This window comes from Mesocricetus auratus, unplaced genomic scaffold, assembly GCF_017639785.1.
Source record: "Mesocricetus auratus isolate SY011 unplaced genomic scaffold, BCM_Maur_2.0 Super-Scaffold_4256, whole genome shotgun sequence".
Taxonomy (NCBI): domain Eukaryota; kingdom Metazoa; phylum Chordata; class Mammalia; order Rodentia; family Cricetidae; genus Mesocricetus; species Mesocricetus auratus.
The window spans coordinates 35,996,716-36,018,583 of record NW_024429182.1 but is presented as its reverse complement, the minus strand read 5'-3'; the positions used below and the strand labels follow the sequence as shown (position 1 = coordinate 36,018,583).

At 42.4% G+C, this 21,868-nt stretch overlaps 1 protein-coding gene across 4 annotated transcripts in view; it reads right to left on the bottom strand.

The window, feature by feature from the left end:
* Pip5k1b (phosphatidylinositol-4-phosphate 5-kinase type 1 beta) overlaps positions 1-21,868 on the bottom strand; it is a 265,421-nt gene that overhangs the window by 96,668 nt on the left and 146,885 nt on the right. For all 4 annotated transcript variants that reach the window (XM_040746216.1, XM_040746229.1, XM_040746219.1 and 1 more), the window contains exons 4-5: positions 12,478-12,608; positions 5,779-5,896 (exon numbers count right to left, since the gene is read on the bottom strand). In XM_040746216.1, coding sequence (XP_040602150.1) covers positions 5,779-5,896; positions 12,478-12,608 — 249 coding nt within the window. The remainder of the gene's footprint in view (positions 1-5,778; positions 5,897-12,477; positions 12,609-21,868) is intronic.

Genomic DNA, 21,868 nt, shown 5'->3' with positions numbered 1-21,868 from the left:
TTGATGATCTTCCTGCTTCTATGTCCCCAGTGCTGTGATTACAGGCTTATGCCACCATGCACGGTTAGAGTACCCTTTTTTCAAGTGCATGCAAGCATGTGTGCATGTGTGCTTTTGTGTGCATGTATGTGTGTATGCCTATGTATGTCAGTCAAAGAACAACCTTGGGTACCATCCTCAAGAATGCCGCCCAGCTCTTTTGAGACAGTCTGGTATTGGTCTGAAGCTCATTAATTAATAAATTAAATAATTAGGCAAGACAAGTTGGCCGGTATGCATCAGTGAACCCATCTCTCTTTCTCCAGTGTTATCAAGGGTGCCATTTTAAAGTGGGTTTGGGGAATTGAACTCAGGTAAGTACTTTACTGTCTTAGCCATTTTTTTAGTTTGGATAAAGTAATCTTTTTTGTTGTTGTTTGGCTTTTTTTCAAGACAGGTTTCTTTGTGTAGCCCTGTGTAGTTCCAGGCTGTCTTGGAACTCTATAGACTTGGTTGGCCTCCGATACCTGCCTGCCTCTGTCTCCCAGGTGCTGGGATTAAAGGTGTGTATCACCACTGGGCACTGAAGTATTCTTAATGTTGATGATGTTTCCATGGAGGATGAGCAAAGGAAGGCCCATCCTGGTCTTTTTGAGAAATTTTAAAAAGATTTATTTACTTCTATTGTATCTGTATGGGTGTTTTGTTTGTACATATATCTGTGTGGTATGTGTATGCAATGGCCATATGCCAGGGCATCATTGACCCTGGAACTGGCGTTATAGATGGTTGTTAGCTAACATGTGGATGCTGGGAACTAAACCTGGTCCTGTGCAAGAACAAGTGCTCTTAACTGCTGAGCCCTTAGGCTTCACTCCAGCTCCCTTGGCTTTTTTGAAAGAATAAGTACCATCTATGAGCTGTACAAGGAAGTACCAGGTAAATGTGGGTACTACTTCTCTGGGAGATTCCCATTTATTTTTATAATTCCATCATGGCTAAGAGGTATGCTCTCCCCTCTTTCCATCCCCAGTGACACATGACAGAACTGGGGTCATTGTATCTGTCTTGTGAGAAGATACTCTGTTTACAGCATGCTGGTGAAGCCCCAGCCATAGGTGTCCGTGCATATACATCGCTTCAACATAGAACCTCTTTCTTCTCTTTCCTCTGCTCCTCTAGGGGACACTCCCCACTGTCACTGATTACACAGAGGATGATGTGACATCTCCATCCCAGGACTCCAGGGCTCCGGAAGTATCTAACATTATAACTGATATCTCTACTTGGTTATAACTAAATACTCATGTGTAAACATGTGACAAGCATGCAATCAATTCACTTTGCTGGGCATGGTGGCATATGCCTTTAATCCTATGTGAGTTCAAGACAAGCCTGGCCTACATAGTGAGTTCTAAGACAGTGAGTTCCACTACAGAGAAAAGACTATGTCTCAAGAAAACAAGCAAACAAATTATATGACTTTTTTTTGCTATAATGAGATGAATTTTTTTTTAAACCATGGCAGATCCAGCTCGTGGCCAGAATACGTGTGGTGAGCAGAAGAAGGGCTGGGTTCCAGTTCCCACGTAGCAGAGAATCACATCTCTAAATCATCTGGCCACTGTCTTTTGTCTTTCCTGTATTTCCTTATCTCCAGAGGTGAAACTCTATATGTCTTGTTTCCAAAGCCAGAACCTTGATGACCATCCTTGATACTTCCTATTTCCTCATTTGTATCCAAATGCTTGATTCTGCCAGTCGCCTGCACACCATCTCCCTTGCCAATACCCCAGGTTCGGTGCTTTTACCAATGTCAACTTCTGTCTGGCCTGTAGGGCATGCTCCTGGTCTTAACTACAACTCTTACCCCTCCAGTGCCCTCTCCTCTGGAAACCAGGGGTCTTTCCCAATGTAAACCTGACCTTGACCATCCTCGTGTCACATCTTCCCATGGCTTCTGACAGCATGTTTATGACCACAAGTGACCCAGAATCACTTTCTAGCTGTCTCACTTATCAGTTCTTCCCCGAAGCTCTATTGTCATCTTCTCAAATGTGAAATAAACTCTTGTCTCCAGGCCTTTTCACTGTGTTTCTGCAGTGCTGGGCGTGGAAACAATCTTCATGCACACTAGGCAAATGTTCTACCATTGAGCTACACTCCCAGCCTGAGACAAGGGTCTGGTTTCACTTTCCTGCATGAGCATAACCAGGTTCTTTCTTAAGATTTCATTCTACTTTTGTGTGTATGAGTGTTTTGCATGAATGCATGGCTGTGTACCACATTCATGCAGGACCCGTGGAAGCCAGGAGAGGACAACACATCTGAGACTGGTGTTACAGATGGCTTTGAGGTGTCAAGTGGGTGCTGGGAATTGAACTCAGGTCCTGTGCAGGAATAGCCAGTGCTCTTAACCACTAAGTTATCTTTCCAGATACTACATAATTAATCAGTTTTCCCAACACAATTAACAGGAAAGATAATCTTTTGTGTGTGTGTGGGTATTCTTGACATTGTTGGTGAAAGATCTATTTGCAGTAGATATGATGGTTTACTTCTGGTCTCTTATTCCACTGGCTACTCATTATCTTATTCCATTGGCCCATGAGTCTGCTCCCCCTTCCCAGAACCACACTGTTCTATTTAATATAGTGTCACGACACATGGAACCATATCTTGAAGATGTAGGTAGCTAAAAATAGGTTGAAAACCCCTCAAAGCTTTTTGTGAGAGAGTTGCCCAACACAGGAAAGAAAGCAAGTAATGGGGAGGGTGGAGAGAGAGAGAGAGAGAGAGAGAGAGAGAGAGAGAGAGAGAGAGAGAGAGAGAGAGAGACTAAAGAAACGACTAAAGGCCGTTTGTAGATGCCATCATCTTGCTTTGACAGTATCATAGACAAGAGAAGTGCATTTATGCAAGAAGAGAAAGAAGAAAGGGAGGTTCAGTATTCTTTAATGAAGTGATTCTTGGTGGGTCATTGCAGGGTGGACCCCACTCCGAAAAGTAGTTGGGCAGTAGAAACTAAACGGCGGGGGGAAGGGACCTCAAAGTTGGGTGAGTAGGGAGGGTAGAAAGGTACTTATGGGAGGAGCTGGGGAGGGAGTGACTATATTCACAATACACTGTATGAAATTCACAATAAGGTATTATTTAAAACAAAAGCGAGAAAAATCTGTCCAGAAAAATCTAGATTCATTCCTAAATATCTCTCCCAATAAAGCATCAAAATTCCCTATAAGCACTGATCTATTTTGGGGACAACTTGATCAGTTCTTTGCCAAATACTCTTTCAGTATGTAACGTATAAAAGACTATCAGCAGGCAATTGTCTGACCTATTTCGGTAACATTTTGAACGAACATTATGAATAGCACACCATCAGTATGTATATGACTGAGATTATGTTACTAGATAGGAACATGTTCTCAGCAACGTTTAAAGGCAGATTTTAAAGAACAAAGAAAGAGAATTTAGTCAGCTGTGATCAACAAGTCTCTTTGTGCGCTCCTGGGCTCTATATGCCTTCCAGGCATTTGGGAAAGATGCTCAAATGCCTGCATCCTCTCATCTCAATTTTCTGCAAGGCCTCCCTGCTATATCCACCCAGTTCATCTCAGTATATTCCACATCCCACCCAGTGTATCCCAACAGGGCTGGCTCTGCCAAGGCAAACTAACAATGTAAACCTGTACCACATGGCACAGATGAACTTGCCTACTATTCCCCCAACGGCATACAACACTCAATCCACTTTCACACTTACTGGTGGAGGTAAGCCTACAAATTCCTATGAGTTACAGTGAATTTGTGAAAACCTGGAGGGGGGAGGGAAGGAGCAAACAGCTTGTCACTGCAGCAGAGACAGACATGCCCAGGGCCACTTGGGTTGGAGATGCTTGTCTAGGAACAAAAGAGGAAGAGTTCACAGTGCTATGAACTTGGAAGCACTTCACCCAATGTTGTGACAGATGCCTGTTAGCAGTGCTGTGACAGAAGGACAGATGCCAGTATCAGCTGTGCTATAAAATGTTGAGTTAACTCCTTGGTTGGTCAGAAGTTTAATGATATCCAGAAGGAGAAGCCATTAGCTTCCAGTGTGTAGCCCAAGGCAAAAGAGTGGCCTTGCCCTTTTTATTATGATACCCCACTGGGTTCCCTAAACATATTTTCTGAGGGACGGTGACCTTCAATTATCAAATGGCCAGAAACCCAAGAAAGCTCCATAACACACCTCCAGAACAGGTACCTGTGCTTGAGTTGGGAGTGACAGGGACAGGCACCAGTATTTCAGAGGGACAGAGAGACAAAAAGGGCCCCTGGGACTTGCAGAGGCCAGGGTGTCCAGGGCCTTGCTATATCACCATCACTGCTCTGTAGAGACTTAGTTCCTCATCTTATGTCACTGGGAAGAAACAATGACTTTCTGGCTGTAAAATGGCTCAGTGGATAAAAGTACTTGCCAAAAACCCGTTGCTTTGAGTCTGGATCCCAGGAACCTAGGGAAAGCCAGCAAAGTGGTGTCTGTTGTAATCCTGGCACTCCATCAAGGGGATTGGAGGTGGAGAAAGGAGAACATCCCAGCGGCTCACAGGCCAACTAGTGCAGTACAACTAGAACACGGAGCAGTGGGGGACGACATACCCTTCTTCTCCATCCAAGGTTGTTCTCTGACCTCTACACACACCATGTGGCGTGTGCATGGCCTCACACAGAAATACGTGCAAACAACAAACACACACACACACATTTTAAAAAAGAAATAATATTTTCTTAAGTACCAACTAAAGAGATGGGTTTTCATTAGCATGGAACAGATACCAGTTTTGAATTTCATTCTTTATATTTTATCCATATTGCAGATACATTCAGAACACTCTATCATCAGTGACAAACACTGTTGTACCACCCCTGCAAAGCACAGCTCTCAGCCTTACTGAGAGCATCCGGAATGGGAAAACAGTGAGTATTAGATAGCATCCTTCCTGTGGCTCCTTTGAAAACAGCTTTTGAAAAGCCCTAAGGTGTTAACAGCAATCAAATTATGAGGTAAGGTACCCCCCTCAATAAAAACTTGGCTGTGGCCCTCTGAATGGGAATGAGATAAACTTGAGGGTGCCATTACATGTCACACACAGGCTGCTGTGTTTGTCCCTGCTGCTGTACCCGAGGGAGGACAGAGAGAAGAGACAGAGTTGAGGATAGAGTATGCTCATGTACATGTGAAAATATGTTTAAGAAGAAACTGCAGAGCCAAGTGGTGGTGGCACACGTCTTTAATGGCAACAGTCGGGAAGCAGAGGCAGGCGAGTCTCTAAGTTCGAGGCCAGCCTGGTCTTGAAAAACCAGAGGAAGTGGGGAGGGAGAGAGACTGCAGGAAGAGATGTGGTGCACAAAACTAGCTGGCCTCTCTTAAATGTTACCTGAAATTCCAGGTCAAGGTGAAACGGTTGTGGACCAAGGTACGTCTGAGACAAGACAATTAGAATAGGAAGACATCCAAACACAGTACTCAGTAAACCTCCCAAGTCTTTCAAATTAATTATAAAGTATCTGTTAGGATAATTACCCGAAATGGCAATGCCACAGTTATTTAAATATTAACCACACAGCAGATTTTCTAGCTATCTGTTAAGAGCTATGGCATCAAATTGCATTTTTGAAGCCAAATATGTAAACATTAAAAAAACTTGGAACATCTGCTATGTTCCCGAGGTTTGTAAAAGACAGCCACTTGTCACCGCTACTATTCAAGATAGTGCTATGCATTCTGCAGAAAGGAAAATGATAGGCTCTTACCAAGTAATCATCAGGCTTGATACCAAAGAGTTCTCGGAAGTATCGGAAGGCCAGCGGAGCATAGGTCTTAAACCTGAAGTCTGGGTAGTGATGTGCTGGGGTCAGGTTGCTTCCTTCACTGCAGTTCAAATACCACAAAGGAGACACAGAGAGAACATTAGCAAAGAGAATTTTGGCTTCAAATTATAGTTCTACTAGTCCCGGGCCAATTTTATCTCTAGGAAAAAAAATACACCCTGCTCATGTGTGTCTTGAAGCTCCCATCACAATGGACAATGGCCCTGGGGTAAAGACACATTGACATGGTGATGGGCCACTCCACACAGGCCTTTCCTGTCAATCACGGGGTATGGTGGGCATTCTTCATCTCCCCTATTTTCTTTGCGTGGGAAATTATTAATCTTTCTAGAGAAATCACATTATAATGTTTTAATGAGATCCCGAGAATGGTGTGGACAAATTAAAGTACTTCACCATGAATTTTGTATACTAGATAAATATCTGTAGCTAGGGACATCTGAAATATTTTTTAAAAGGGATCTATTTATTTTGATTATATGCGTATGAGTGTTTTATTTGAATGTATGTTTGTGTGCCACATGTGGGCAGTGCCTTCAGGGACCAGAAGAAGGTATAGGTTGGATCCCCTGAACTGGAGTCAATGAGTTGTGAATTGCCATGTGGGTGTTGGGAATTGAACCAGAGTCCTCCGGAAAAGCAGCCAGGGCTCTTAACTGATGAACCATCTATCCAGCCCTCATGTGAAATAATTTTAAAAATATCCTATGATCTAGAGAAAAGAACCATCAATCTCCGTATCAAAGTAGACTTATCATAAATAGTTGCTGGGCTGTTTTCCTTTTAGGGGGTTAAAAAAACCTTAAAATTTGTTATTAGTATAATTGTGTGTGTATGCATTCACCATAGCATATATATGAGGTCAGATGACAATTTTGTGGGGTTGGTTCTCTTCTTCCATCTTTATGTGAGTCCCAGGGATTGAACTGAGGGTGACAGACTTGTGTGGCAAACACCTTTACCAATGAAGTCGGCTTGCTAGCCCCTCCCTTTGGGGTTCTGAAACAGATACTCGCTTTGAAATGCAAACTGACCTGAAATTCACTATATAGAACAAAGAGCTTTGAACTCCGGACTCCCTTGTCTTGGCTTTGTCACAGCTGAGATTACAGGTGTGTGCCACCATGTTCAACTTATAAATGGTTGTTGTTGCCTTAAGCAGGCATGGCTGAATATTCTGAGTCATGTGTGATAACCTGCCACCACAGCCAAGCAGCTCCTCATTTCACATCTTTCAATTGATGAGAGGAAATGCATTCGGCTGTATGTCCTCGGGGATGACTTCAGAATTTATGTGACATGTAATAATTTACAAATCTCAGCTACGGAAGAATAAGAGTCAGAAGTCAAGAGAGTCGGTGTGGACTCTGACCTCCCACTCGACTGTCAGCAAAACAATCACAACGCCTGCTTTGGAGGGGGGCTGCTTTCAGTGGGCTCACAGCATGGCCTGTTTCTTATTTCCCAGGCTCCTGCGTATTGCTCTCCAGCTCATGGCATCAAAGCTGTGCTCTCTGTTAGGGCAGATTTCCTTCAACAGTCAGAGGTGAGACGAACACTCATGTTCCTGTCATCAGCTTCCTTCATTCTTTGGCTGGCAAGTCTAAGCAAGAAGCTGGATGCCGCATTTACCAGGATGCATTAATTTGCTTTGTTTTTGGTTGACTCTGAGCTTCTTGTGTTGATCACTTTGGCTTCCACTAATTATAAGAAGATTTCTAGGGAACAGCAACTTGATGACTATGCCCAAGTCCGGAGTAATATCAAATAGATAGTCTTAGGTTTCCTTGGAAATGAGACAGACACAAATGCATACACATGATATATGTGCATATATAGCAGTGCACCTCGAGGTAGAAGAGGTGAACATTGCTCCTTTTGAAAATGTATTACGTTATGTGTGGCATATATACTTGTTAGTGTGGTTGTATACACACATGAGTGTTTGTACATGCATGTGCGTGTATATGTGTGCATGAGTACACATGGATGTAGAGACCAAAGGCTGACATGTGGTGTCTTTCCTTAATTATTCTCCCCTTTATGTGAGACAAGGTCTCTTACTAAGCCTGAAAGTCATCAATGTAGCTATGCTGGCTGATCACAGCACATCCCCTGACTCTTTCTCTCCAGTGCTGGGTAACAGGCTACTGTGTTCAGCCAGGTAATTATTCACAAGGATGGAATGATGTTTAAACTTTACTCTCAGCTTCTGAAACACAAATGTCAGCCTGGAGCATCACCAGGGACAGGATTTCCTGCAGGAGAGCAGAACAGGAAGAACAGATTTTTATGGGCACAGGGGTCAGAAACACTTCTCCAGAACTGTGTCTTACCATTTACTTGTGGGTTAAGTGACAAGTTCTTAGGGTACTGATTATTTCATATGCCAGTAGACTATTCCTTCCTTCCTTCCTTCCTTCCTTCCTTCCTTCCTTCCTTCCTTCCTTCCTTCCTTCCTTCCTTCCTTCCTTCCTTCCTTCCTTTTATGTAAATGTGTAAGGTAGTCAGGTGTGGTGGTGCATGCCTTTAATCCCAGTACTCAGGAAGCAGAGGCAGTCAGATCTCTGTGAGTTAAAGGCTAGCCTGGTCTACAAAGTGAGACCCAGGACAGGTCAAGCTACACAGTGAGATCCTGTCTCAAAAAAGAGTAAATTAAAATCATAATTATACACATTGTATGTCAAATAAACAAAACCACACTTGGTTTCTAGCTGGTACCTGAGCTTTCTTTTCCATTGTCACCTCAGGTTCATGGTCATATGGCACAAATGTTACAAAACCTCTTCCTTCTCTATCTCAGTAATGAGAACTTTCTAGCGCATTCCATCAAGGGGGGGTGGATGTTCATGGTTCCTTTACTTATCTGCTTTGATTTTGGAAGATCATGTAACCAGAGACTGGCCTGGCAGTTATATATTCCTCCAATCTTAAATGTCCAGGCCTTTTCCTATCTACAAAATGAATTTGTAGAATAAATATATGACATCTAAAATTAGCTTTGAGAGATTTCAAAACAAAAAAAGGAACACAATGCATTTGGTTGCTAAGGGAAACCGATGCAGTTGCTTCAGAGTGAAAGTAAATTAAAACAGCTTGTCAGGGGCTGGAGAGATGGCGCAGGGGTTAAAAATCATTAGCTGCTCTTGCAGAGGATGCAGATTCAATTTCCAGCACCAACATGGTGGCTCACAGCCATCTCTAACACAAGTTACAGGGGGCCTGACTTCCTCCTCTTCTGACCTCTGAGGCCATCAGGCATGAAAGTAGTGCACAGACACGTATGCAGGAAAAATGCCAATACATATAAAACAATGTAAATAAACAGCATGCCACTTCAAGCAACTAGTTCTCTAGGACTGAGGTAAACTCATGGTTTCGGGTTACCAGAGACACCTCAGAATGTTTCAGTTGTTTGTAGCCAGAGCCTGTGTGGTCACTTATCCTGGTCCACATCCTCAGATGAGCTTAGAAATATGGGGGTGGGGAGAACTATTTGGTACATTCACACATACACACATACATACAATCAATGTATGAATTGCTTTTGTTTGTTTTTTCAAGACAGGGTCATACTATGTAGCTCTAACTATCCTGGAGCTCACTATGTAGACCAGGCTGACCTCCAACTCAGAGATTCATCTGCCTCAGCCTCTGCCTCCTAAGGGTGGGGGTTTAAGTCATGTGCTACTAAGTCTGGCTATGAATTACTAATTTCACATGTACACATAGCTGTGAAAACATAGTCATAATCAACATACTCAGTGTATCCATCACTTTGTGGAGGATTTTGGCTGTTGTGGTAATTAGGATATTATCACTAGTATGGCTTAGGGCACATACTCCTACACAAAGAATTATCTAACCTAAAATAACACCTCCTGTGAGAAACCCTGGGATGGGCTATTGCAGGATATTTGATCACACTGTGTGAAGATGTGTCTGTACTTCCTCACCTGTCTAAGGAACCTTCTGATTGGCTTAATAAAGAGCCAAATGGCCAAAAATAGGCAGGAGGGGACAGGTGGGACTTGAGGATTTCCGAGATGCAGGAGACTCACAGGAAGTGAGATGTACAGTACTGAGGAGAGGGAATGAGACATGTGGCAGAACGTAGATTAATATAAATATGTTAATTTAAGTTTAAAGGGCTAGTTGGGAACAAGCTAAGGCCAAGCTTTCATAAGGAATAAGAACTCTCTGTGTCATTATTTGGGAACTGGTAGTCCAAAGAAAGCTCTGCTACAGCGATCCTTTGCTAAACTCACGAAGACATTGAGTCCAGGGAAGGAATCAAGGGACCCACAACATAAATTCGTTTGTCTTCCTGTAATTGTATATAGGATGCATAGGTCTTTAAAAAACAGTTCTGTAATGTTGTATTGACATTTAAAAGCAGCAATACTCTAAAGTGGTAGATGTTAAATGTGACAGTAGATTTCTCTAAATGAGGGATGAAGCCTGCTTCCTCAGTGGTGTGTCTGGTCTGCTGTTCATGGAGACGATAATGTGAAGGACAAAGACATAAGTCTAGGTATTTGTAACTTTAGCCTCCCACTCAAAAAGAAAACGGTGAAAAAGCCACCATCTTCTCTTCCTTATAAATATGCCACAGTAGTCTAGAGATGCTATGAAATAAGGGGTAGGGCTGTTTAGATGGCTCAGTGGGTGAAAACGCTTGCTGACAAACCTAAGTTTGATCCCCAGGCTGTACATGGCAGAAAGACAGAACTGATTTATCCATGGTGTTGTGGGAAATTTGGTCATACTGTGTGAATATGTGTCTGTGCTTCCTCACCTGTCTAAGGTAATTTTTGATTGGTTTAATAAAGAGCTGAATAGCCAATAGCTAGGTCGGAGAGGATAGGTGGGACTTCAGACAGAGACGGGAACTCTGGGAAGAGTCTGAGGGGGAGTGTGGTATTCACTAGTGAGATGAAGAGGAAGTCAGATACGGTAATGAGGAGAGGTAATAAACCACATGGCAGAATGTAGATTAATATAAATGGGTTAATTTAAGTTTTAAGAGTTTAGGAACAAGCCTAAGCTAAGGCCAAGCTTTCATAATTAGTAAGAAATCTCCATGTCATTATTTGGGAGCTGTCAGTTCAAAGAAAGTCCGACTATAGTGGTGCATGTGCACATATTTACACCCATTCATAAAATAACTGAAATAAAAAAGTTTACAGGAGAATGTGTACAAGACATGCAGGCTTGTGCTCCTTTACTTAAGGGACTTTTGCACTGATGGATTTTCTGATGTTTTGGGATGCAAGATCACACCCTCACGAACACTGAGGGACAATGATTGTCGTGAACTGCCCTTACCCACCTGATAGATGAGATCAAGCCCAGCATAAACAACAAAAAGGCTCATTTTGAACATGTGAGTCTGAAATGCCAGTCGTCAGAGTCATAGAGACAAAGTAAACCTTTCCAAGGAAAATGTCTTCTTTATAGTCCATTGTCTTTGGAAATTCCAGCAGTTGTGGACATTTCAACTTAACAATGATTGTCTTTTACAATAGTGGAATTGACTTAAATTATCTTAATTATTAGGGCATGGTAGATACAACATAGAAACACCTCTGGTATACAGTTCTATCATCGTTTTCCATTTCCACATGTGTTTGTATTTAAAATATTTTATTACGTTTAGTGTGTGTGTGTGCATGCACACGCGTGTGCACTTGCATACCAGGGTGTGAGCGTAGGTCAGAGAACAACTTGTGAAAGATGCTTTCTCTTCCTACCATGTGAGTCCTAGGAATCAAACTCAGGTAGTCAGGCTTAGAGGTAAGTGCCTTACCCACTGAGACATCTCACTGGCCCACATATATGATTTTAAATAGTTTATGTTTTTCTTCTCCAGACTGGTAAGTGTATGGATTAATTCTGGTGTTTTTACAAACATAGAATCAAAATAGCAGTATTACCTCATATTTTTCTGGGGGAAATTTAAGTTAAAGTCATCATAAAAGACAACTTATTGGCTTAATTCAGATTCATGACCATTTGTGGTTGCTCCAGTCTATTCTTAACTAATTAATTAACTATTTTTAAGAAGATTTATTTGTTTTTATTTTATGTGTATGAATGTTTGCCTGTATGCATATATGTGTATCACATGTATGCCTGGTACCCTTGAAGCTAGAATAGGGTGTTGAATCCCCTGTGAGCTGCCACGAGGGTGCTGGGAACCGTACCCAGGTCCTCTGCAAAAGTAACCAGTGCTATTATCCACTAAGTCATTTGTACAGACCCAGCTCACTCTTTTAAATTAGGCATAGAAAAATCTTGGCACCAGTGCTGAGTCATTCTCTCAAAACACAAGGCAGACTTTATTCTGAGATTTCTTTATCCTCACCCACCAAATCCCATGATCGTTCTGCACACAGTCTTCCACCCATCACAACTAATTACAGCCGATGCATGGATGACACTCACCGTCTCCACAGAGGAAATGCAGGACATTCTCAAGCAAGAACATGGTGGAGTCACAGGCCCCACCCACACAACCTTCAATACATGTAGATATGAGCAGGGCAGAAAAGTCCTCAACCGAAGGATGTCACTGTGAATTGTTTCAGCATGGAATCATTTCAAATAAAATGTTCTTACCTGGGTAGGAACACACTTTCCACCACATAAAAGTCTTGCATGAGGACATCGCGTTCTGGCTTGGATGTGAGATTTCCTACTGTGTATCCTATTCCCAGCTGGATAGCACCTTTAATAGCCGATGATGCGGTCTGCAGAGGAAACACAGGGTGCCATGTTAGCTTCAAGGGCTTTGTTCAGGGTTACAGGCAGCAAACTGGAGGCTGAAGCTACTTTCTCCTTCTTGTTCCCAAATGGCAGGAAACTGGGACTTAGACTCTATTCAGGATCCTTCTCGGGGTGGGACTTCTCACACTGACTGTGGAATGTCCTCCATAGAGGACTCATGACCTGGACACTTAGCCTCAGCTCCTGTTTTGGAAGCATGTAGAACCTGTGGAAGACGAACTCTACTGGTGGACATAGGTCATCGGGAGGCTCATACTCTGGCCCTGCTTCAGGTCCTGTTCCCAGTGGCACACACCCGTTCTTCCATTCCCTCACAGCCATGATGACTGAGCCATAATGACCTCCTCCATTAAGTTGCCTAGGCCAGGCTTTTGGTCACCATGAAAAAAAGTAACTGGCGTACTATTTTTGTGTATGTGACATCTTTCATACAAAATGAGTCTTAGGTTAAATGGCTAAAAATCTCAACTTTTTCTTTTTTAACTAAGAACTTGGAAACTCTGTGGAGTCCTTTCAATAAAGAGCACTACAGTTTCTACCCAAAGATAAATGGTATAGTTGGAATTGTTTAAAAATTCTGATTTTTCCCCTACAATATACTTGTGGATCTGTAAGAATATTTTCTCTCCACAAGAAGTGATAGATCAAAACATTACTGGAGTTTTTGGTGTTCACACAAAATTTAATTTCGAAAATTATCTATTGGTCTTGGCAATGATCTATAATTAAATTTTATTCATTAATCTGTGATAAAAGATATAGCATTGATGTATGATAAAAGATGAAGAAGCATCAGGACACCAATATTTTCCATTTATTACTTTTCAAATATCTTAATAATGAAACAGAGGTTCTGTTAAATTAGAGGATAACTACCTTGAGTATGTGCACATGGAAGTGTAGCATGCATGTACATGTTGATAGTTTTTTTGTTTGTTTTCGCATGTATGGTACTGCAAATCAAGCCTAGAATCTTAAAATGTATATTAATGTATGCATTTGGCTTTAATAAAATAGTAAACAACAATAATAGGGTAGAATAATTCAATTTAGGAACGTTAGAATAGCTGGGTGTGGTGGTGCTTTAACCCAAGCACTCCGCAAGCAGAGACAAGCAGATCTCTGTGAATCTGTGGTCTACATGGCATGTTCCATGATAGCTAGGGATAGATGGGGAGAACTTTCTTAAAACAACAACAAAACAAAACAGAAAATTAGAATGGATTCTGTATATTTATTTTTGTTTTTGTGTGTGTCTGTATGCACATGTATACATGTGCATGTCATGGTCTGTGTGGAGTCAGAAAACAAATTTCTTGGTGTTGGTTCTTTCCTTCCGGCTTTGAGGGTCTCTCTTTTTGTTTCTAAAGCTGTGCTGTACATTCTTGCCGCTAGTTGAGACTCCTGCCTTTGCCTCCCATCTTGTCATAGCAGTGCTAAGTTTATAGTCATAAGTTTCTACATCTGAATTTTTAGAAACATTGGTTACAGGGATTGAAATCAGACCATTAGGTTTGGGTCTCTGATACATTTCACTGGCTCTAGAATACATTAGATTGTGTGCATATGTTCCTGTGTGTGTGTGTGTGTGTGTGTGTGTGTGTGTGTGTGTGTGTGTGTACTTTCCCACACGTGCTAATGCATGTATAGGGTAGAGGTTGATGATGAAATGTCTTCCTTGATTGTTCCTCATCCTCACACTGACCTTGGAATTCACTGATTCTGCTCCAGGAGTCCTCTTCCCTCTAGCTCTCCAAAGCTGGTTGTGCCCAGTGTAGCTTTTTATGTGGGCGCCAGGGATCTGAACTCATGTCCCTGTGCTTGTGCAGTAGGGCACTTTGTCTACAGAGCCATTTCCCCAACACCTTAGTACATTGCCCTTAAGGGTTAGCATGTTTAACTTTTCATGTCTGCCAGTGCTAATGCAGTACTACAGACCACAGCAGAAAACAGTAAGTTAAATGAGTGATTTTTTGGGGGGTGGGGTGGGAGTTTGGGACAGGGTTTTTCTGTGTAGCTTTGGCTGTCCTGGAACTCACTTTGTAGACCAGGCTGGCCTCAAACTCAGAGATCTGCCTGCCTCTACTCCTGAGTGCTGGTACTAAAGGCTTGTGCCACCACCACCTGGCAAATAAATAATTCTTAAGCAGAGGGATTTGGCAACATCTGCAGAGGTTTTCTGGTTACCACACTGGTGTGCCCAATAGCACCGACTGGGTCTAAGCATCCTGCAGTGCACCAGAAAGCTCCCTTCCACATAGCTAGCCAGTCCCAAATGTCAACAGGCCCATGGTTGAGAAACTCTCACTTAAATGAATGGCATAAAGATTATCCAGTATATCCCACAGGAAAAACTTTCTTCTTTCCAAGCAATATTTTCATTTTGTAAATCCAACACCAATCCCCACATCCTTTATTCTTTTTCGTTTCTTCTTCTTTTTTAATATCAAAAACATCTTTCCTTGAAAAATGTCTCTTGATTCTATGAGGGGCTAAGTTCTGGGACCATGCCCAGCTGTTCTGATGGTGTCTCCTGTTGCTTCTTCAACGCTTCTCACAGTCTATCTTCTGTAACTGAAGAATTCCCTACACTGTGATTCCTGATCCCCAGGCTCCTTCGCTGTCATTATGAATGACAACAGGCTAGTATTAAGCCTTTCCAGTCTCATTTCTATGCATATGGCTCTCAGATCTTCTCAGTCTATTTGGATGTTATTCTACTACTACACATGGAAGGCGGTATCCTTGAACCTGTCCACCCTGTATCAAATGTCTGCTTCTTTTCCTTAGGCCCTGCCATCTTCATTCAGTGAAGACAGAACCCCCAAACAGACATTTACTATAGGGTGAGTCCCACATTAATACTTGTTGGTTTTGCCAACCATTACTGTTCAGAAGTGTCTTCATACAACTAGTAATAACATTCCTTAAATCACAGTTTAAGCATTTTTCTTGCTCTACTTCATACATCTGTCATCCTTCATCCAAGGACAGCAATTTTCATGTTGGACCATGTAGAACATGAGAAAATTTTTGGTGTTGTTTTTTCCACATATCCTTTAACTTAGGACTGGAGGAAGCAAGTTGCAAAAGACTGAGAGCTAAGTGCTTTGAGTGCCTGAAAAAACAATTTTGTTATTTTAGTATTCCTTCCCTGTATTCTGAGATGCCAGCAGTTGGCATCAGTGACCTTTTGTACCGGTAGCTTTGCATTCTGAAGGCACAAATGGATTTCTTTATTCTAACCCTGTCTAAAGATTCAAAAGCCATTTCTCTTCCCATGTATCACTCAGGGTGGTATGCCACAAGATGTGACACCGGCGCTTTTCAGAGGAACCAGCACATCACCCATAAGGCTCTGTCTAGTCCTCAACAGGCCGGGTGACCCAGTGCATGCTCCCTTCTGTGCTCACCCCCCATTGTTTTCCAGAGTCACAAGAGCAGTCTTTGATCACTTTGTGCAAGCCTGTTAGCAGAGACAGTACCATGTTCCTTGTTGTCCCCAACCTGGGAACAGAAGGCAGTCTTAGCTGCCAGTAGTCTGCAACCTTGACCGGAATCGTAAGACTTCAGGGGGTATGAGTGCTGACATGGATGCTGAGTCACTAGAGATACTGTTGACATGGATGGTGGGTCACTTCTCTAGAATATATGAAGAAGGACCTCAGGAACAGGGTAAAGCAATGTCCTCTTGCTCTAAGAAATACTGAAAACAACCTTTCTCTTGTGGTATGAGATTAAGCTTTGAGCTCCTGAAGGAATGAGGACCCCACTGACATGTTTAATTAAATAAGAAAAAGACAGAAAAAAAACCCACAACAAATTGTAATCCTATTAATTTCTTTTCTTTTTACACCTATTTAAAATCAAGTGCTTGGGCAGGAGAAACAACAGCATAGCAGTAAAGCAGTAGAAATAATTATTTTTGAGCAATAGAAATAATTATTTTTGAAATAATATAATAGAAATAATTATTTTGAGCAACTCATTTATGCCAGGCACATGACAATATGGATAATGATAATTTCCCCTACGTAACCACAGTGCATACTTCCACTGTGCTTACAAGTTTCCCAATGCCCTCGACTTTCGCTGATTCTTTCAACCTCACAGTAACTTGGAGAGGTAAGTACTAGTTGGTAAGCAGCTCCAATGTGAAAATTTGAAATCCCAAGTGCTCCACCATTGGGAACTATCAATAGTGTGTGCCAGTGATAGGGTGAGCATCTCAAAGTTTCTGGGTACTGACAATTACCATGAATGGAAAATCCCACACCCAAACTCCCATGATGGGTCATGACCAAAACAAAACATAGAGTATACCAGCACAGCAGTTATTCATTGCTGGAGTCAAAGGGAGTCCACCACCTGCATAAGATGCTTAGAAACACTGTATGAAGTTATATTTAGGCTAAGCATAGAGGGCACCAATAACACAGAAATAAATTTTGTGTTCAGTCTTGGCTTCTAGCCACAAGCTACCTCATTATGCATATGCAAATGTTCCCCAAATCTTATATCCAAAACATGTCCCAAGGATTCTGGGTAAAGAATTTCCATCCTGCATTACCACCTCCATTTCATGAACTCAGGTATGTTTAGCAACTTCCTCCAAGGTGAAGAGGTGGATCTAGGACTTAAGCCAAGGGTGGCTGGATCCAAGACAACCATGCTCTGTGGTCTCTAATAGTTCTTTTTTTTTTTTTTTTTGGTTTTACGAGACAGGGTTTCTCTGTTTTTGGAGGCTGTCGGTCCAGCCTGGCCTCGAACTCACAGAGATCCACCTGCCTCTGCCTCCTGAGTGCTGGGATTAAAGGCGTGCCCCACCAACGCCCGGCTCTCTAATAGTTCTTTAATTCACTTAACCAAGTAGCTGAGCTTGGTGACAATGATTCCCTTTATAGATGTACACTTATGGCTTAGGATGGTTAGGTGACTGCCCCAAGTCTTTCTGCTGGCATCCGGCAGAGTCTAACCACCAAGTGCAGGCTGCTTCCACATTTAGTTTTTCAAAAAGAGCCAAGAATCAAAGTTGAAGGTTCTCTATTAAGTCTTCATGTTTGACTTCCTCAAAGAAAGGAGCCCCGAAGGAGCCATTCCTTTGAATAAACCGAGATAAGAATGTTTAATTAGCTGCTAATCACATCCAGCCATAGGCAAGCCAAACAAAAGCTCACAAAACTCTCAGCAAACCACATCATTAACATCACTGGTAAAGTGGGGAGTTATTAATATGAGGCGGTATCTGGTTGCCTCAGTAGACATGACCCCACGTGCTTCCTCTTCCCAATCTCTAGGTAAAAATTAAATGCTTCAACATGGGTGCATTTGGGTATAATTAAGTAGCACCCCATCTGCTTCATGGAAATTCTTGCTTGCATTTAGTAACACATAATTGTTCATAGGCCACCAGCAGCAAAGGTCCCATCATTTGCCACTTTCCCATTGAGCATTAGGCCCAGCTTCAAATTCAGCAATATATGCTATAAAACCGAAATCACTTTGAAATCCTGCCTGGTGTGTGCATGATTATCAGGTCAGCAAGCATGACAAAGAGCATTCAGCGTGTAGTGTTGGAGGCTGCTCTCCTACAATCAGTCACTCATTTCCCACAATTCAGAAGCCCTAGGGCTCCCTTCCTTTCTTTGGGATACCAGCAAGACTGCACTGAGCTGACAGCTTGCATGCGTTCTTGGCTACTTAGGTTTCTACTGCAGGCAAGCTCTGCATGCTGAATCCCTAAAGTGCTGGAACACTCCTTCTAACTCCAGAGGGGAAACCTTTGGCTCCTGTAGTAGAGGCTTAATACGGGCTTAGATTTGGAACAGCAACACAATCTATTTTTAAGTCTGGACCTCACAGGGATAAGTGGAGGCAATATGTTGCCTGGATACTAAGCATGTGATTCTTAGGGAAAGAGAGAGCCACAAAACAGCACAAAGGCATACCACTCATTTATCTCTGTAGCTTATCCAGGTATGATGCTAATACTAAGGAAAATAGATATTGACTTGCATTTACGTGACGAATTGAAGTTCCAAAGCTCTTTTTGTAGCAGTCCTGGGGACCAAACCCAGTGCCTTGCTCATGTTAGGCAAGAGCTCTCCCATTTGCCTACATGGTTAGCCCTCAAAGCACTATCTTATAATGACTGCATCTGATAATCAGAGCTGTCAGATGAGTAGGGATGCAAAATGCCCACTGCATAGATAACCCGGGTCTAGGAATTAACTTGCAACAACTACATGCTACAGAGAGGAAGGAGTCCCCAATTTAGAAGGTTCCCAGTTTAGTGTTCTGATCATTTGTCAAACCTGAGTTTACACATTTGCTTAACATATGACTTTTTTCTGCTGAAGATGGCGCTGACATATGCTGGGAAGAAGTTAAACAATGAAATAATGACGAGTAATGAAATAATGACGAGCATCTTAACAGTAAGGAGAAATGCCTACAGAGACCCACCCTAAGGAAAGCAATGATCCCAGCTATGGCAAGTGTTTAATGACCTTACATCGGTTACAGGAAACTGCCTCCCACAAAGCATTGTCTATGAAATTGGATCACTTAATATGCCATCTGATGTCACCGGCTTTGAAAGGAAGTATTGAAACATTTCATGTCAACAGCAGTTTCCCCCCTAAGGCTATCTGAACTAATTATGAGATTACAGCTTGGATATATGTCGCTACAGAGATTTGCTTCAAAAGTACAAATGTGGTCATGTTATTATTACTTTACTTGAAACCTCTGAAATGGTCCTCAGCATCCTCATTCTAGGATCAAGTCCAAACCTTAGATAGCTTGACTTTGGAAGTCATCTTTTAATCCAATTCCCTCCATTCTGCTTCTAGATATCTACATGAAATGTGAAAAAAATGGCACAGGCCAGGATGTCCTTGAGTAAGCTGATGTTTAGAGAGTCTAGCTCTAAATCAGGTATGTTTATTGACAAGGTCTCTTACCTTACCAGGTCATACAAAGTAGTCATATAGCACCCCTTTGTGTCAAGATGGTAATCTATGTTGGGGTAGGCGGATTTCATCTATGCTCTCTCCATTCTACAGTTCAAGTCTAGTTGGGTGTGGGGCAGTTAGCAGATCATGTCACTGAAAGCTGGCATTGTGTTTACCACTGCTTGGGCAATTCTCTACAACTCAGGGATATGGAAGTGGCCAAAGAGGATCATTGTACTTAACAAAATGACATTATGGGCTTTCATGTGGTAGGAAAAGGTCCCATTAGTGGGTCAGGGAAGCTCATTTTTAGGATTAGAGGAAGGAAGCAAACAGGTAGAGAGTTGGCATCGGGGGCTGGAAAGACTAGGCAGAAGTAGAACTGGTCTCTAGAAGTCATTCTAAGGGTCTGATGATTTTCAGTTGTGCTGGTCAACAGATGGCAAAAACTAGTGAAGGATTTTATGTGGGGAGGTGGTGTCTAATTTGAAAGGATCACTGAATGTTGTGCGGAGAACAGGCTGGAGGGATGGTAGGAAAAGTGATTAGGAGGCCCTTGCACAGTTCATATGGAGACGGTGATGGTGTAGAGAATGCTGATGGACAAGATGGACAGAAAAATGGAATGTGAGATAGATTTTGAAGACAAACAGACAGGGTTTTCTGTATGCCAGAAATGAGGACACTTTTCTTGATCAGTTCTGAGAAGTGATGCTGCTTTTCCTGATCTGAGGAGGGCAGAGTGAAGAGGAATGAAGAACTCTGTTTGAGATAACAAGCTCAGAGCAGAAGTCTGGCCTGGTGTTGACCAAAGATTCATTATATAGGTGGTACCGAAAACCAAGGGGCAGGAGGAGGTAACCAAAAACAGGGAGCAGAAGGGCCCCCAAATTAGCCACACTTAGGGTAGTGGGATGAAGCTTAAGGAAAGATGGCCTTAGTAGACCAGAGAGAGGATTTTGAAGGAAGAGGGACCACCATGGAGTTTTTTTCATGTCACACACGAATGAGGGAACATCAAGAACTCTGAGCTAAATTCTCCTTGTTTTTATTCAAGTCAGGGATTCACACATAAACCTCAGTGTGAATTGAGAATATTTGACAAAGTGACTGGATGTAATTAAACCATCAGAACAAAAAAAAAAGGTTCTATAATGTGGAGAAATAAATCATTATGTTATGTCTAAGCAGTAGCACATACAACAAACCCAAAGAAATTTGGAGATACAAACCCCACAAGCATGTGTGTGCACACAAACAGGAAAATGAGAGGACAGAAAGGTACCTGCATGGATATCATCTCTGTAGGTGATATCCTACATCCATGGTAGGTCTGGATTTAAAGTTCACAGTACTACAAACCCATGTAACCACTAGATTGTTAGGAAACGTCATCACAATGACTCGCTGTGTCTCCCACTGTTTTTCTAAATGTATTCTGGGGTGGGATCCACCTTTGCTCAGAAGAAATTCACAGCAGGTCTAGGACCTGTCTATCTGTTGCTTCAGAATAACAGTGTCCCTATTCATACCTCGGCACAGAGCCATTAAAAAAAATAGCCTTATGTGGGCATTTGGTATGCTTTATCGAGCTTAATAAAGACAAATTTGGGTATGCTTTCAGTGGTCTCCACCCCTCCTCCACCTTGCTGGACACCCATAGGCATCTAACAGAGGGGGTGCACGGGCTCTTCTTCCCTTTCCTGTTGGATGCTGGAAGGAGGGGGAGGAGGAAGATAGGAGAGGCCCTCTGTGAGGAGCACAGCTGTAAGAAGCCCCAAAGTCTTGCCAGATATGCACATTGCTTTCTGCTGGGTGCTCTCCAGAGATCTGTGATTGCCCCCCCCATAAATGGCTGCTACCTTCTCATATTTAAGGGAAGAAATACATCTCCTGGATAGTAGTTTTTTGCAGCTGGCTCTAAGCTCCATCTGTGTTTTGAAAGAGGAGGTACAAACTCTAGACAGTTTGTTGTACTGGTCGCAGGCCAGAGATCCTCCTATGTCTACACAAATCAATGGAGTGCAAACTAAATCAATGACAGTTGCTCTGAGTTCATTGGTTTCCACTTCCACAGAAAGCCAGCTTTCTATTTTTCTCTTTCTCCACTTGCTTTTTAATACTTGACCATCAGCCTTGGGTCCTGCTCTCCCACAGGCCCCTCCTCTCTCTCTCTCTCTCTCTCTCTCTCTCTCTCTCTCTCTCTCTCTCTCTCTCTCTCTCTTTCTCTCTCTCACAATAGCTAGAAATGACAAATTCTGTTTGCC